This window comes from Pseudonaja textilis, chromosome 3 (assembly GCF_049901715.1).
Source record: "Pseudonaja textilis isolate UNSWEBS1 chromosome 3, rPseTex1.2, whole genome shotgun sequence".
NCBI classification, from domain to species: domain Eukaryota; kingdom Metazoa; phylum Chordata; class Lepidosauria; order Squamata; family Elapidae; genus Pseudonaja; species Pseudonaja textilis.
Window position 1 is genome coordinate 39353493 of NC_141992.1, and position 18619 is coordinate 39372111.

At 37.6% G+C, this 18619-nt stretch overlaps 1 protein-coding gene across 5 annotated transcripts in view; it reads right to left on the minus strand.

Annotated features, from left to right (window-relative positions):
* Positions 1 to 3455: 3455 nt before the first annotated feature.
* CTTNBP2NL (CTTNBP2 N-terminal like) overlaps positions 3456 to 18619 on the minus strand; it is a 32147-nt gene continuing 16983 nt past the window's right edge. For 3 of the 5 annotated variants that reach the window (XM_026712977.2, XM_087929328.1, XM_087929329.1), the window contains exons 3-5: positions 9448 to 9678; positions 7881 to 7988; positions 3456 to 7535 (exon numbers count right to left, since the gene is read on the minus strand). In XM_026712977.2, the coding sequence (XP_026568762.2) occupies positions 6078 to 7535; positions 7881 to 7988; positions 9448 to 9678 (1797 nt within the window). In that variant the 3' untranslated portion in view covers positions 3456 to 6077. Of the gene's footprint in view, positions 7536 to 7880; positions 7989 to 9447; positions 9679 to 11108; positions 11731 to 18619 lie in introns of those variants that run through there. The other 2 variants (XM_026712978.2, XM_087929330.1) reach the window with 2 other exon arrangements.

Sequence of the window (18619 nt, forward strand, 5' to 3'; positions counted from 1 at the left end):
ATCCTGGATATGGATTATGAAAACTGGCACATCTGGAAGACACCAGTTGGGAAAGTTATTTTAAAAACTAATTTAGCCTAGAAGTATTGCTAGATCATAGAAGTAAATAAAATTTATGGATAGGTTGCTCCCTAGTGGAGCTATTGTGTAAATGTTGCCAGAAAAAAATAGTATTGGACACCCAATTAGTAATATTTCCATTCCAATCTTTACATATCTGTTAATATATTGACAAGGAAATCTAGACCATAATGGCCCAAGAAATATCCAGGAAGATGAGAATGGCAAGGGCTTCCAAGAAATCTGTTGTTTTCTTCACAAAGATGGAAATGGTTTGCCACTGACTAATTCTGGATGTTTGACTTCCCAGCAAAGCTTACAGCTCTGAAAATTTCCTGATACTCTCCAGGCCAAGTATGAATCTGATTTAATCCACTGTAGCCTTTTTTGAGACTATGGTCACAAGATTCTGCCATTGGTTGTGACTGATTCTGGTTTATAGTTTAATATGCAGATAGAATGGGTACAAAATTTGATTAGAATTTCCCTGGAAGCAGGGATGGGCCTCAGTCTTATTTTTAAAAGCAAAAAAAGCAAGGTTTTGTGTGTATGACCCCCTGTGCAAGTTCCCAGCCGGCATTGTCCTTGATGCTTAAAAGATTATGCATGCCTTTTTCTTCCTTAAAAAGGCAGGGTTTATAATCATAGTTGTCAAGGATGGAAAGGGAAAATACTACAAAAAAAGGGGGAGTTATAGTTAAATAACTAAATTTATAGTTTGCCCCATGATAGGACTTTTAAATCAATCCAAATTCTGTGTTATTCTCAAAATACCAAGAAGTAGCTTTTATTTTAAAGTATGTTTGATATACTGTTGCCTACCTCCAACTATTGAGAATTGAAGAAGTCTATGTGTGTGTATACATTGTTTCTGAAAATCCCGTATTACTCTTGATATGTATATTGACTTAATTGCCTATGCAACTGATTTCCACCTTGATTATGTCTTGCTGAGCAAAATCATTAACTGCAGGAATTGTATATTGTGAATCATACTCCTAAAAAAGGAGAAGACTGAGCAGATTGGCGCCATTGAGATTATCTTCTCTGACTTGAGCACAAGATGTAGAAAGTAGTGGGTGGAATTTTAATAGGCATTTGATGTTAAGTACATTTTGCAGCATTCCAGACCAGGGTGGGGGCTTTGCATAAAAGAACTCTATTGCCATGCCAACAAAGGGGAAAAAACAAATAAACTAGGTGAATTACAGAACCATGATGCAACAAAAAAAAGGCCAAATGTTCCTCATTTGTATTTAATATACCTATTATCTGATATATGTAAAGAAATTTTATGCCCCCTTGGTTTCATTTGTTGCTCTCCTAGATACATCCATGTTGAAAATAAATTCTACTGACTAAAGACATATCTAAGAAACACATCCCTACTAATTAATATGTATTTCCTATCCAAGAAAAATAACCAGCATAGAAGGAAACTACACTGCTCAAAAAAAAAGGGAACACAAAAATAAGGCATCCTAGATCTGAATGAATGAAATATTCTTATTAAAAACTTTGTTCATGACATAGTTGAATGTGCTGACAACAAAATCCCACAAAAATTATCAGTGGAAATCAGATTTAGCAACCCATGGAGGTCTGGATTTGGAGTTACACTCAAAATTAAAGTGGAAAATAACACTAGAGGCTGATCCAACTTTGATGTAATGTCCTTAAAACAAGTCAAAGTGAGGCTCAGTAATGTGTGGCCTCCATGTCCCTGTATGACCTCCCTACAACGCCTGGGCATGCTCCTGATGAGGTGGCAGAGGGTCTCCTGTGGGATCTCCTCCCACACCTGGACTAAAGCATCCCCCAACTCCTGGACAGTCTGTGGTACAATGTGGCATTGGTGAATGGAGCGAGACATGATGTCCCAGATGTGCTCAATTGGATTCTGGTCTGGAGAATGGGCGGGCCAGTCCATAGCATCAATGTCTTCGTCTTGCAGGAACTGCTGACACACTCCAGCCACATGAGGTCTAGCATTGTCTTGCATTAGGAGGAACCCAGGGGCAACTGCACCAGCATATGGTCTCACAAGGGGTCTGAGGATCTCATCTTGGTACCTAATGGCAGTCAGGCTACCTCTGGCGAGCACATGGAAGGCTGTGCGGCCTCCACCCCACACCATTACTGTCCCACTGCAAAACCGGTCATGCTGGAGGATGCTGCAGGCAGAACTTTCTCCATGGCGTCTACAGACCCTGTCGCATCTGTCACATGTGCTCAGTGTGAACCTTTCATCTGTGAAGAGCACAGGGCACCAGTGGCGAATTTGCCAATCTTGGTGTTCTCTGGCAAATGCCAAATGTCCTGTACGGTGTTGGGCTGAAAGCACAACCCCCACCTGTGGACGTCGGGCCCTCATACCACCCTCATGGAGTCTGTTTCTGACTGAGCAGCCTCATGCACATTTGTGGCCTGCTGGAGGTCATTTTGCAGGGCTCTGGCAGTGCTCCTCCTGTCCCTCCTTGCACAAAGGCGGAGGTAGCGGTCCTGATGCTGGGTTGTTGCCCTCCTACGGCCTCCTCCACGTCTCCTGATGTACTGGCCTGTCTCCTGGTAGCGCCTCTATGCTCTGGACACAACGCTGACAGACACAGCAAACCTTCTTGCCACAGCTCACATTGATGTGCCATCCTGGATGAGCTGCACTACCTGAGCCACTTGTGTGGGTTGTAGACTCCGTCTCATGCTACTACTAGAGTGAAAGCACTGCCAGCATTCAAAAGTGACCAAACCATCAGCCAGAAAGCATAGGAACTGAGAAGTGGTCTGTGGTCACCACCTGCAGAACCACTCCTTTATTGGAGATGTCTTGCTAACTGCCTATGCTTTCCATCTGTTGTCTATTCCATTTGCACAACAGCATGTGAAATTGATTGTCAATCAGTGTTTCTACCTAAGTGGACAGTTTGATTTCACAGAAGTGTGACTGACTTGGAGTTACATTGTGTTGTTTAAGTGTTCCCTTTATTTTTGAGCAGTGTATTTATATTGTAGGGGGAAAGCTTAGATTAATCACAAAATGGAGCAAAAATGAATGGTTGTGATCTTAACCCAGTAGTGTTAAGATAGGTATCATATTAACATTTAAAATATTGTTCTGTAATAAAGACTGATAAGCCCTAGAATAGTTGACCATTGATAAAGCCCTTAAAAACAATGTTTTAAATGGTGACCTTTCTCAGTATCATTAAATATCATCAGCACTAAATCTGTAGTCCTAATTTCTTTTAAAAACCATTGTCTTTATAATGCCAATTAATGGATGTATTTATGTATTTTCCTGAATTACTGATTTTAGGCACAGCTGTCAGTGAAATGTTTACATACTATTAGTTAACACAAACCACTTGACTTTTAAACTATACTATAGCATATAACACTCCGCAGAAAAATAAAACCCTTTATTGATAGTACGAACATTTAACATGTTTAATGCTGCCATCTATAAAAATGATAAAAAGACTTCTGTTTCATACATTTGACTTTACAAATATACAGATGTTAATGAACAATTAATACTAGGTTATACAGTTTTAACTTCATTAAAATCTAATTAGTCCATGACACTTCTCAATACACAATCAAGAGAATATTAAACATTTCAATTCCATATTTTAACTATACAGAAAACTGAAATATTAACCCTCAAAATCTTAGAGGATTAGCTGGAATAATTTTCATAGTTGTGCTTAATCTCAGGATATTAGCTATTAGCAACAAAATACATTTCCTTCTACACTGTCCCCAATATTTCTGTGGACTATAGTACTCAGTGCATTTCCTAATGAAATTCATTGCTGTGTATAAATCTCTATAGTGTCATGTTATAAAGAAAGGATACAAGTTAGTAAACATATAGAAATATTTTAAGAGCTGCTACAATAACCTCTTTTAAGGTAAGACACAATTCCATCAAAACACTTACTTGAGTTCAGTTTTATAGCCTTCCCCATAATGGTTGCATTATAAAACTGAATTGTTTATGTGCTTATCAGGGTTGTTTCCTATGCATCAATATCCAAACACGTAGAGAAAAAATTATATAGACCATAATATATGAAGGATAGCATTAGGTTTGTATGATTTCCTGTATCAATATATTGTGGAATATAATGCAACCTCAGAAATATTTGACACTGTTAAAATACAATAATCTAGAAATCCCATTTTAAAAAAAGGTGGTGGTGGGGGAACAATGTCTATATCCTATATAGCGGCATCCTGAAGTAATGCTTTAAAAAAAAAATTGCAATGAAGAACTTTGGTCTGATGCAGGAATGGGCAATTTTGTGGTGGCAAATGGATGTGTGGCACTTATAATTGATGGAATGAGGCTAAGTTTTTTGGCTTATTTTTGTTTTTAAAAGGCAAAATATATGAGACAATGACTGGAAAAGAAGTATGCACCAATTTCAGCCCTTATTTGTTTTAAAAGCACTGAAAAAACCAGCACCATCTAAACCCAGATATTTGCTCCTAAATTTCACAATACCACCCACAACTCAACAGTTTCCCAAACCAGATCACTGAATGTCAAAGCAGCAAGTTGCAATAGTTTCAAAAGATTATGTTGTGATTCTTATTATTAGCGCACACTGAGTTTGTTGAGGCATTCACATATTTTTCCTAAGGTCAAATTAAAGACACCTAGTTTATCATTAACCTTGATCTGAATTATCCCAGTAATGAAATACTCCTGAAACGATTTCAAACATGAACAGCTATATAAGTATATTGGCCCCACTGACATGATCAAGGCATAAACGTTTGCCCTAAAGTTTGCATTACTGAAGATTTATTACAAAGAAAACTGCTTGTTGAGTCTTATATTGGTCCCAGTTTATTATTTTTCTTAGGAAAATGGGTTTTCTCAAATACATAAAGCCCTAAAAGTAATTGTACAAGTGATCTGAGGTATAAATAATGTCAATGTGATCACTGTTAAGATTAAAAATGTTGTGTCTAGTTATGTATACAGCTCTCTATACAAACTGCATCTTTGAAAGCTTAAGAATTTGGTTTTCATATTGCTGCGAAATGAGCAATTCTCTAAGACAATAAAACTTATCTAGCGAGACCTATGCCTGCTGGAATTACAATGATATTAAGCAATTCTTTACTTATTGCTTTGGATCTTTTAGTACTGATCCCACCTTTTTTATATATAAACATCTGAAAATCCTGATTAGTCATTTCTGATTTCAAGTAGTATTTAATTTTTTTCTCAAGGAACAGCAAAGGCCCTACTCTCAGAAGTTCTACACACAACAGTAGAATGCTTATTAAAGTTTTACTTATTTTGCTCTATGGAGAGAAACTTGTAAGGAATGGACAATATTTTGTAAAGACTGGTAACTTGGTTGCTTAAAGCCAACAACTCTTTTCAAAGTTTGTATCATAGGAAAAACATGAGTTGCATACAATTTAGCAACAAGGCCAAAGTGCATCTGACAACAGCTACATTATTATTATTTTGTTCATAACAGAGAAAACCAGTTTAATGTTCACCTTTGGGACATTTCATAACACATTACCAATAAATATATTGGAAAGGGTTAAGAACCATATTGATTTCAAACATTCATGATTCAGAAATTGTTATTTTCCACAGTTGGATAATGCCTACTGGTATCACAGAGAATCACATTCATATCTGCAGGCTTTAGCTCAGGCACTTCTTAGAAAAGGAATAGAAGTTTGCATGGAGTGTTTTTCTGCATAATTTAAAAATGAGTATTCTGTTGTCATAGTCCATAGGTCAGCTCCCAGAACAGAACAACTGCTTCTCTTTTTGTTTGATTTCCCTGCTGCCATGAGATGCCTTGAGGCTCTGAACGTTCAAAAAATTGTACAAGTTGTATTATTTTCTACACTGTATAAAACAAAGAAACAAATGTGTAATACAAGAAGATTGTTAGTACATAAATAAATAACATGGAGTGAATAAGACTGAGTTTGAACTCTAGGAATTGCAAACACCTGGAATGTTACTCTTTTTAAGACTAGCTATTGGTTGGCAGTAAAATCTCAATATCTTTCCCATTGGCTACAACAGCGTTGCTTGAACAACTAGTTGCCATGTCCATAGGAGAACCCAGAGATGCCTGATTTGAAGTTTTCACTGGTGGCGTGGCCGTTACTGGAGAAGGAGCCAGACCAGGTTTCTTTGGAGGAATTGGTGGAGGATTTCCTCTTTCTGCTCTGGGTATAGTGGGTGATTTAATTCCAGGTGAAAGGGGACTTAAAGGACCACAGACCTTACCTGGGCTAGTTTCACTTTTGGGGCTCATAGCATTGGCGAGATTTCGGTAGTCTGTGCCAAAAGGTGAACTGTTAGGGGAGACTGGTTTGATAGGCCCCTGTTGATTGGTGAATCTGGAGAGAACCTGAGTGACTGTATTGCGGGCAAGCTGTTTTGCTGCAGAATTATCAGCAAAAGTAGGTGACAAATCTCTGGATGGTGGACTTTGGAGACCACTTGATTGATGATCTTGATCTGCCTGAGATTGGAATTTGTGACGAGCAGCATGGAAGCGCTGATTGATTCCCACTTGGTAGGAAGATTGGTAGCTTGGGTTGCTGGTTGATGTTCCCAGTAGACGCTTAGTCATGACTGGGGAGGAGCATGGTGAAGATGTCAGAGAAGAAGCAGCAGTATTGCTGGGAGACAAGGAAATTCCATTGGAAGGGAGTGGTGGCACTGAAGTAGAAAGAGACTCTGTTCTTACTGGGGAGATGCTACTTTCTGCAGTATTCTCAGCAGCTGGCCCAACAGACTTGCCCTTGTGTAGATTCTCTACTGCAGGTTGAGAAGCCTCAACATCTGTTAGTGTATCAGCGTCACAATGTCCGTTTGCCTTGGCATAGGGATGGAGAGCTGCGGCCAGTGGTAACGTGTGTGCCAATTTGACTGAAGACTCTTGGTTCATGTTTTCTGTCAAGTGATCACTAGTCTGAGAAGCCACTGACCTACCTAAGGAGGTTTCTGTAACAGTTGCTGTGGACACCATTGAGACATATGGGGAAGTGCTCTCAACTTTGTTGCTGCCAGTTTTCAAAGAAGTTTCTACTTGTTGTAATGTTTTTCTCAGATCCTCTATTTCTTCTTTTAGGACTTTAGTGCGGTTTTCTTCCCGGTTAAGTTTGGCTTTCAACTGCTCTCGTTCAATGTCAAACTCAGATAGCTGTTTTTCAACTTGTGCTTCCATTTGCAAGCCTCTTTTCTTCTTGGCTGCTAGCTCCTCCTCTAACTGGTTTACTTTGCTTCTTTCCTTTTCCAACTTCATATTTAACTCTCCAAGCTTTTGCCCTTCTTCTGTAGCTTTAGTTGTGGCCTTCTTACATTCCAACACAAGCATAGAAGAAAGTTGCTTGTGGTGTGCACGCTCCTCCTCCAGTTGGCTAGCCAACTTTTTTTGTTCCCTCTCGAACTTCTTCACCTGAGATTTTTCAAATTCCAACTAAAACAAAAGTATATTTTTAAAAATGTTAAAAGCTTAACATCCAAACTAAGAAAAATAAATAAGAGTAAATAATGGACATAAACAATTTTCAGAGGAAAAAAATGGAGTTTTTAATATTTGTATTTGAATTCAAATAAGTAAAAAGTTATAGAGTAAACAGAACAATAATAAATTATGAAGTAAATACAACATGGAGTATCTAATTTTCTGCTTGAGGGAGAAAGGAAAAACCCAAGACTATAGAGACCAATATAAGTTCCCCCACCCATAGAAGGCATGTTCTCTTGTGTTAAACATTAATTAATCATTCCCCTCTGACTGCTACTTGGGAAGAAGACATACCTGTTGTGTGAGCCGTTCTCGTTCTTTTTCCAGCATATAAGTGACATCATCGCCTTCAGCAGTATCTTGGGCGTGTCGTTGCCTTTCTTCTTCAAGATCCAGAATTACCTTTCAAACCAAAATGAACATTATCAATCCCATTTAGAAAAGTAATTACTACTGCATCCAAGTGTAAAGAAAGAAGATTTCTATCCGTCCAAAGCAAAATTTAAAGCAAACTCATCAGGTACAGATACTCCTTAACTTTTGCTGATGAACAGATCTTTTTGAAAGAATCCAGGGCAATGGTAAAACAGACATCTACCACTCCCAGCATACCTTTTAATATTCTTCAAACTTATCTTTATTATTTAATTATACTGATAATCTTTGACTTGCAACCGTAATTGAACCCAGAACTATATTTGTAAACTATTCTGGTCATTATGAGTAGATTCATTTTTATGACATGTTTGCATTAGTCAACCCCACAGTCATTAAATGAATACATTTCACTCAATGGACATTCTTTGCTGGAAATTAGAAGTAAATGCTGGAAACTGGCAAAAAAAAAACCAACACTGAAAATCATGCAATATTGGAGAATGCTGCAAATGGCTGTAAGGGTTATCAAACACTCATAATGTGACCATGTGATGTTTGTATAGGTGTATGTGGCTGTTGTAACTTCAAATCCTGCAGTTTCCCTGGTCATTGCACTTCTTAGGGCTGAAAGAAAATGACTGCTCCAAGGTCACCCAACCGGCTTTGTACTCAAGGGGAGAATAGAACTCACGGGTCTCCTAGTTTCTAGCCTGATGCCTTTAGCCACTACATTAAACTGGCCCTGGGATGTAATTTGAAAGCAAAAGAACAATTAAACAGCTATTTGCATGATGACCCATCTAAACAGCTTTTACATTCTATAGTATATTAAAGAAAAATAAAATTCTATTTCTTGAAGTTTTAATTTCTTTTAATTAGACTATAATAAAGAGGACTGTTTGTAGCTTTACACTTACATTCAAACTTACATAACAGGATAACAAAATTGAAACTGAAATACCACTTTTAGAAAAATACAAATATAAATACAATGCAATAAATTGTACCAAAGTAACTTTTCTACAACAAAGTTTCAACAATGGTGAAACAAAGGTATCACTATGACCTATAAGTAACTATAAACTTATGAACAATATATACCAAAGATTCAAACACCAGGCAACTGAATAGATGCAAAATATACAGCTAGTTGTAATTATACAAATTTAAAATCACAGTATTTTTAATTTACTGTTTGATACATTTCAATTTTAATATTTTTGTTTTGTGTTTAAAAATGTGTTGAGGTTATTTACAAAAATGATCAGAGTATGTATGCATGTATGTATATATGTATGTATGTATTTAATTTTTTAACCATCTAACTCATTAATTAGTCAAAGCAATTCTTATATAACATTATATAATAGTGCATATTTAATAATTAAAAGTAGGTAACTATACAATACTGTAGTGTTCTGTGAATTCCTAAATAAGAATAGTTGTTACTTTTCATCAAGCTTCCAAGGAGATGGAAACCCACCTTTCTGTGTCTACTCTCTGCAGCAGCCAGTTGAGACAACATTTTTTCCTGCATATTCTTGCAATGTTTCATTACTACCTTCAAGATGGATAAAGGATTGGCACAAACAGGTTGCTTTTCACCATAATTTTCATCCTTCAGTGCTTCAAAATCTCTCTGAAGAGCCATCAACGGATCACTGATGTTGTATTTTCCATAACGTTCTTCAATAAAAGCATCTCTATGTTGGGCCTGAAATTATGAAAAGTTAAGTGACAAGTTAAAATCTTGTCACTTCACTGAAATAGAACATATGAAAGACTAAACAGATAAGCAAATACTAATGCAGCTTCTGCCGCGAGTATCAGAAAAGTTAATTCTTTTAATTTTTAATTTGAGAAATTGGGAAGAGCCTCAACTTAACAAATGCTTTAAAAACATTAAAGTATGTGTAGACGGGGATTAAATGGTGCAAAAGGGAGGAAAAGGAAAAAGTCAAGATAAAAAAAAACATTAAACAGAGAAACACTACGAAAAAGCAGAACCTAAACATGTAATGGTAATGGAAGGCACTGGAAAGGTGCAGTAAGAAAGGAAAGAATAGGAATATGGGCAGGCATAGGAAAGGAAGCAAAATCTAGTCAGTCAGTCAGTCAGTCAGTCAGTCTCTCTCTCTCTCTCTCTCTTGAATTCATATTGTCACCTATTCACCCATGGCGACTCAAGGGGGCCTACAGAATATAAAACCACATTTAAAACAATAAAAACTAACAAAAAGAATGAAATAAATTAATATAGTACAATATAACAAAATCACTCCCTCACCTCCCACCCCCTGCCCTGGCAACAGCAGATCACACGAGCCATTTAATAGGCACCATCCTGCTCTGGGTTCCCCAGGCCTGCTGGCAGAACCAGGTCTTCAGCACCTTCTGGAACAGTAATAGAGTGGGGGACATTCTAATCTCTGGGGGAATGATGTTCCAGAGAGACAGAGCCACCACGGAAAAGGCCCTTCTTCTGGGTCCCACCAGGTGTATCTATCTCCCTTGGGGATGGGACATGCAGCATTCCCTGCCTCCCCACTCTGATGGACTGGGCAAGAGATGGTCCCAGATAATCTGGTCCCAAGCCATGAAGGGTTTAAAGAGGACAACCAGCACCTTGAATTGCACCTGGAAGCAAATCGGCAGCCAATGCAGCTCCTGCAGGAGAGGTGATACATATGCTCACCGGGGTCTGCACAAAATCCTGCAGGCTGCTGCATTTTGCACCAACGGGAGCTTCCAGATGCTCTTCAAGGGCAGGCCCATGTACAGCGCATTGCAATAGTCAAGATGGGAAGTGACCAAGCTCTGCAGAATCCCACAAAGCAGTGGGCAAAGGCTACATCTCTCCCCACCAATCAACACTGACTGAGATATATAACCATGAACTTGTATGCATTTCCACTATTTGTCAATTATACAAAATAAAGCATGCTTTTTTACTTTTCTGAATGGAACGATCAGATATAACCAGATAGGGAAAGGGATCTGAAGCCAGAATATATTTCATCTGCAGTGAAATTCCTGGGACTGGTGGTATATTTCCAGTAGACTATGATACATTTAGGGACATATCGCAATTGAACAAATAGTATATGGTAGAATTAATATCTTGCTTCCAATTGCAAAGCATACCCATAGTCTGAAAAGTATTTTTCTTTCACTATGATCTCGAGAATCTTCACTGCAGCTTTCACTTTGTGTCCTCACTTTTCCCAACAGGAAACCATATTCAGGAAAGGAAAGTTCAAGTTCAAAATGCACAGCTCTGAGATATTTTAAGGGCCATTAAACAAGCAATTCCAAGATCAACATAGAAGAAACTCCACAGAAAAACTCATGGAGCCTTCCTAATCCAGAGGCCTATTTATGGGGATTGAGGAATACATCATTAGAAAATATATCTTTCAATCTGCTTCTATTTTCCATTGTCCCCCAGATTGGTTTACAGATACTTAATACACAAATACAAGGGTACATACCTGTGCATCATGAGAACATATACACACACATACATGTCCAAATAAAAATACAATATAATAAAACAAATGGATTACATAAAATAACCCTAGAATTTGCTTTAATCTAATATTTATTGATTGAATTTACATTGCTGCCTATTCACCCATGGCAACTCAAGGCGGTTTACAGATTATACAAATTAGACAAGTATTTTCTTGACTGTAATACTGAAGAACACTTCTAGGAAGTGAATCAGTTCACTCAGGAAATGGATCAGTTATTCTGAATATAAAATTAAAGTAAATTATTTTTTAACACAGTAATTTACTAGCTTTTTGAACCTGAAAGTACAGGGTTAAGTTTGTTACTTCTATTCTATGGTAATTTTAAGAGGAAAAAACTGCATGTATCTGACAAGCAAAGCATCTGACAATTTGATGAATAGTCACAAAATTTTCTCTGCAGGGTCTCTTCTGCACCCTGTTATTTACAAATACTCATGAATAATTAATGGCTTATTACTTGGGGCTTATTCATTCTTAGGAATGTCAGGAAGCAGTTACCTGGATAGGTGATATAATGTAAGTAAGGAAAAACAGGAAGAAGGGAGAACTTTTGTACAGGAATGGACATAAATTTCTAGTTGACTGAAATAGCATATGAACAACAGAACTAGCTAACTCTTGAACAATATATGAGGATGAAAATGAATGAGCTTTGGAAGAATGAGATAAAGAATTTTACCTTTTTAAAAAACCCTTGTTTTTTCTTAAAAAAAAAAAAGGATAGCAATAGCTTAGTAATATCCTTTCAGTTCCCTAAACTGGAGCAAATTTTAAAGGAATACAGGGACTGCTAGAGAAGATAATCCTGCGGTTACAAAATTTACCACTGTGAATTAAATTCCTTCCCATAAGTTATGAAATACTTTTGGATATTTAAAGTGTGCATGTATATGTATGTGTTAACCCACAAAGAATTGGTATCAAAAAAACTAAAAAACCCTCTGGTTATTTGGTTAGAAAACTGTACTAAATAATATACCCCAGCCCAGGAAATGCTACAACATTGGTGATGATTTTGGTACCTTGAGTATTTGTTATCCATACTGCTGAGAAGATTGCTCTGACACCTCTTTGTAACATTTTAATACAATACAACAACATATTAATACAATGCAATAACACTACCTTAAATGGTGGTGAGAACATAATAATATCAAAGTATGATAAACTCAATCTGGCTAGTAATATCCATTAACAGCTCAGTGAAATTACAGAAATTACCTTTAAAACAAAGGACATCAAGACATATCTGACAGCTTAAAATCCCCCTCCTTCCCCTTCATTCCAAATTCAACATAGGTATCAGATATTATTAATTTATTTCTTTTGTCTAAGCCACTGACATTGTCGAAGATCAGGCATTCTTCAAAAATTGTACTGTATATTGAACATAGTACATTTCAAATAGTTTTCCTTTTGGCATTAGAATGATATTCACTCTACAGTGTTTTTGCTGAGCAGTAACTGTGAAGTGCTACTGAAACTGCAAGCGCCTAGACATTTTTTGCTTTGTGAATCTATTTTGGAAATTTTCACCATAGTCCTACAAAGGCTCTACATATAAGCTAAACAAGAGTCAATTTATCAGTGGAATCACATGTTTTGAATTACAGACAACTCTTTCCCATTCTAGGATGAGAACACTGACTCTCATTCAGAATTACTCAGTACTGAATAAGCCAATTTATGAATGGCTACTGAAAAAAAAACTCTCTGTATTTGTAGAGGAAAAATACCCCAGGAAATTGAAAAAGTGAAATGTGCTTGTTCGATTTCAATCCACACAAATATTAAAATGAAAAAGCAGATATGAATTATACTTCAGTAATTTAATCCCAATCTGGATACTGATATTCTTGATGTACTATGTCTTCATTTTTGTGAATCTTGCAGGAATATTAATCCTACAAAGAATTTCTCTGATTATTTTAATAAAAGCAGAATAATGTTAATGTTTATTTTGTCAAAACCTGTTCCTTAGTAGCTGAAGAACAATGTTGATCCAATAGTAGTAGTTTCCACTCAGTTGAGGTTATAATGTTTCAATGCACCTGATTTGATCAGGCTTACCTATATTATTTTGTTACAATATCTGGCAGCATCCCAAAAGTTTTATCAAATCAAAGCAGATTAGGACTTGGCTGGGAGATCACTGGCAAATTTCAGGGCTGAAAGCTAGACTGAAAGTTTGAAAAAAAATCCAGTTAGAAAGAATAGTACCACTTAGGTACTGCTATCAAGTTGTTTCAAGAAAACATAGGCATGTCCATTTTCTCATCGGGAATGAAGCTTGATTTGAGATGCTCTTTATTCTAAATGACATAGAGTAAAAGCTACAAATTCATAAAGAAATTCATAAAGAACAGTCATGTAAGTACACTCATTGTGAATTTATGAAACTGCTAACTAAAAAAATTCACAGTTCTAGTCACAAAGAAGATATTAAAAAAAACAACTGCAATTTATAATTTTGACATATACACAGTGGTGGTATTCAGCCAGTTCACACTGGCTCGGGAGAACCTATAGCAACAATTTGGCCTGGGCACGCCCCAAACCTGGTCACCTGGTTGCCCAGCCCTGGCTCGCTCGCCCCTTCTGGCTGTTCGATGCTCGCTCCCCTTTTCCGGCTGCTCGATGCTCCACCCCACCCCGCCCTATATATGTTGCCTTCGCCACGTGGCCTAGCTAATTGTCTCACCAATTGCCTTGCCCGGTTACCTCAGCTCACCAAAGGGAAGCAATGCATGCCGCCCGCTCAACCTTTGCCTTGGGTCAAGGGCCGGGCCCCCAGGGACGCACTATTCCCCCACGTTCTGGAGGCTCCGCCCACCTTGACCACATTTATTATTATATTACTAGATTATTATTATTATTATTATTATTATTATTATTATTATTATTATTATTATTGTTGTTATTGTTGTTGTTGTTGTTGTTGTATATATGTAGGTAAATATATATCAATATAACAGCGAATTTATTGGATACCCCAATCAGCCAAATTGAGAACGCCCAAGAGGCCAAAGTATTAATCACAGGCCTTCAACAGCTTCCTTGCACAGGCGGACACTGGCTTAGGTGCTCGCTGTTGTGCCACTGGTTAGGGAGAACTGTGAGGGTTAAGCCAACAACAAGAATAACAGATGGCCTTGAATATAGTTTAAAATGAGGTTGCAATAATTCCTTGGGGTGTTTGAATAAAGACCCTCTGATCAGGAATAAGAAACTACCTCATACAGTCTACAGAAGATTCACACTCAGCGCGGCCACGCAGTCCACCTACAACAAAATGGTGACCGACCGTTATTTTTGGTGCACGCACCAGCAGCAATCTCCCGCCGTGAGAAGGGATTAGCTCCAGACAGCCTTCCCTTAGTACTAAACAGCTGGGAGGGGTGAGAATAACCAGGTGTTTAAGTCCTTCACCCCAAGGTGGCATTCTAGGGGGGGGGGGGAAACAGCGATATGACTCGGTTGCGAGCGAAACAAAACCACGCCGTTTGTTTAAACGGTGCGGCTATTGCTAATGGCAAGGGCAGAGCTAGCAGTTGGGAGGCGCAGAACAAAGCCGAAGCCTCCCTCCGCTTTGGGGAGCGAAAAGCGCTTCCCGATACAGCGATCACCGATGGCCAGAGGGAAAAGGCAGCGTGGGTAGATTGTTAAGCAAGTTGTCGAGAGAACCTGAAAGACAAATTGACTGTGTCCAAACCTGAAAAGAGAAATTCTCCTGTTTTGGCCAAGGAGTAATGAAAAAGCACTGCCTATCCCTCACGAGGCTGAGCCAAAACTGGGGAATGCTGGGGAGGAGTCCTGTGGAGGAGAAGGAGCGTTCCACAAATTAAGCCCAGCCTAGATATGCAGAAACGGAAGCACCTCCCACTACTGGATGCTCTGAACAGCTCATGGGAGAAGTGGCTGCTGAAGGCTCTTCATGCTTGCAAAAAGCGATGTGATCACAATCCTGCTGCATGCTTTCTTCATTCCGCTGTTCCCAGGGAGAAGGCAGATATTGAGTGGCGGGGTTTCTCCTTAGTTTTAGGTTGTTTCTTTTGTTCAGTTTTCATCCATTGTTTTTTGTTTGCCTTCTGGTGCTTTGGAAATACATTGCCCCCACCTCTTTCTGGCAGCCCCTTAAAAGCCTGTTGCCTATCACACTCTTGGGCAAAGCATGTGAGCCATTTCCTCCTTTCAGTGGTCCATGAAAGTACATCTACAGTATGTCAATAATAAAGTCAAAAAAAGGTGAACAACATTTTTACAGAACTATAGATATGTTGACGCTGAGTGTGACAAGGAATGGCTGGGAAGGGAGGGGCCAGGCGAGGCACCCCTTGACATGACATTGAGTTGGCCATGCCCACGCAGTCACATGACCACCAAGCATGCCCACAAAATAAGCCATGCCCACAGAACTGGTAGTAAAATTTTTTGAATCCCACCACTGGGTATATATGTGACAACCCTACTGGGTCTTATCTATGTAATGTAATTATGAAAGTTATGATCTACAATTCTATCAATATTATTGTGACCAAAATTCATAAACGATGGAAAATTTAGCCGCCAAACAACACCTAGACAATGTGTCTATTGATAGAAAACCCATTTCTACCCTTAATTTCTGCATAAATGTAGAAAACTACAAATGCTCAAGATGATAAATCAGAATTCTAGAGAGTTCTAAATTATTCTGTTTATAATTTAAACTTCTAAGGCCACCCAGAGTTTAATAAAACTAGACATATGAAAGCTTCTCTGAACTGGGTATCCTTAATTATAGTTCTCCTTTCAAAGTATAAATTGTAATTGAGTTTCAGTATTGTGTGGCGGTGGTGGTGATCTTTTACTGTGAAAAGTGGGGGGAATACTAATGTTTCTGTCCAAATATGTGTTGCCTATACTCCTATAACTTCAAAGAGATAACACTGAAATCATGAATATGAAGATGTTATCAAGAAAAATTCCGACTCATTCTCTCTTCCTCACTTAACAGAAATACTTAAAATGAAATAGATACCTTACTGAGGTCTCCATCCCATTTCCCAATGAAGTTGCCAATTAAGTCAGATGAAGGCAACCTGCCATTCTAATGCTTTGTGGAGCCTAAGTCTACTTTCTGCTGAAATGGACGACACATGAAAAATGTACTACAGTATAAGGCTTAAAACAGACAAATCACATGAAAAAACACAAGAAACTACAACCCCCTCTCTTGAAATCCCGCTTTGCCCATATGTGATGCATCTCCATCTACTTCAGTTTCATTTACATCAGTACTGGCAATTTTTTTCATTTACTTTAGAGTCCCAAATAATACTTTCTGAGAGGACAAGGATTGTATTAGACAAGATGAAGATGGAAAGATATTGGAATTGTCAATATTGACATTCATGATAAAGGTGAGGAACTTTCCTCTCTCCCTCTCAGGTTGAACAGAAGGATTTGGAAATTCGGAGGGTTGAGCCTGTTTATTTTAGCCCATTTTTGTATATTTTCCATTCAAAATGGAAGAAAAACACATAACTGGTTCTCAAAGGATGGTCAGGTGCTTTAATACTGCAATAAGCAATTATTCAGGGCTAATATAAATCCAATTCTAACACCCGTGATTATAAAGAGATTTTATCATTACTTTGTTTCTATAAAGGATGTCTACATTTTAGAGAAAATATCTAAAATTCTGATAATTATGAACATTATTCAAGTGTTATTTAAAGTGAAGTATTCACACTTTATCAAATTCTACTTAGTTCTATACATAGACATTACTTAAATGATACTGTCTTCCATGCAACATTTGCATATTCAAAATGTCTGCCAGAAGAAAGCCATGGCATATTAGCTTGCATTATTACAGCTTCTTTCCTGCACATGTTCACACTGTGCAAATATGTATATTGGGAAGCTGTCATTACAAAGCAATGGTGGTAGGGTTTTCTATAACACTCATGTGATCAGCATTCCATGAGTAATAATTGCCTTTCCTAAAAATGTATATTTGTCTTTTATCTTTTCAAGGCAGATGTTTACAAAAACCAAAACAGTTTCTACAGTAATTTTGTCATATTATTGCTAGAGAAGGAGATACGAGACGAAAGATAAGTTCTTTCATCCTATTTGATAGCAAGGGTGGCTACTTTAAACAACAAAAACCTATTCATGCATTCCAATGTTTGGGGTTTATTGGTTGGAGAACCTATGTAAAATGGGAAAAATGAGTGCTTCTGATAGAGCAACCGTGTCTCCTACAAGGACTAGTAATTGTATTAACTACTTGCTACATGCATGTGTGGTTCACATCTGGGAAGACTTATGAATACAAACACAACTTTAAATCATACTAAATTAAATACAGTAGGCCCTTCAGCATCAATAAAAACTTTAATTTTAAACAGTGGCTCTATAAAGCATTAGTTTGACTGATCCTTTTAAACAAAATACAGCTGTCAAAACTACAGGAAAAGCAAGCTAACAATTTGTATTATAGAAGGAAATAACATCCTCGGTACAATCTGTAATGCATTGTTCTAGGAGTTATATCACTTTCTAAAAAAAGCAGGAGTTGGGAGGTACTACAGAATCACTGTTTGTGAAAATGGTTCAAAGGTAACAATATTCTCATAATAAAACAAAGAGTATATTTTTTCTAAAGTAGAGGCTTTCATTTATGTCTTTAAAGCAATTTGTGATTTAGCCACAAAACTAGATTTTGTGAAGAGTCATCCTGTTTCTACACTAATAGAATTCTTACCAGTAAGTAATAAAGATTTGATGCATTTAATGGTGCATAATACTAGTGATTTATCTGGAAGAGAATTAGTACTTACTACTATGATTATTTAAAATCTGATGAGAATAGAAAGCAAAAAATAGATAACTGCACTTGTAATCTAGTACTTTTCTGATGGTGTAGACGTCAATTCACATTACACATTAATTTGCCAGTCAACATAAGCCAATATCAATGTGTACAATCAATGAGTAGGTGGCAGCTGTGGTTAGGAATGCTTTTGCCTAACTTTATCTGGCTTGCCAGTTAAACCCTTTCCTATATTGTGGGATCCTTCAGACAGCCATTCATGCCCTGGTGATCTCCCGGCTTGACTACTGCAATGG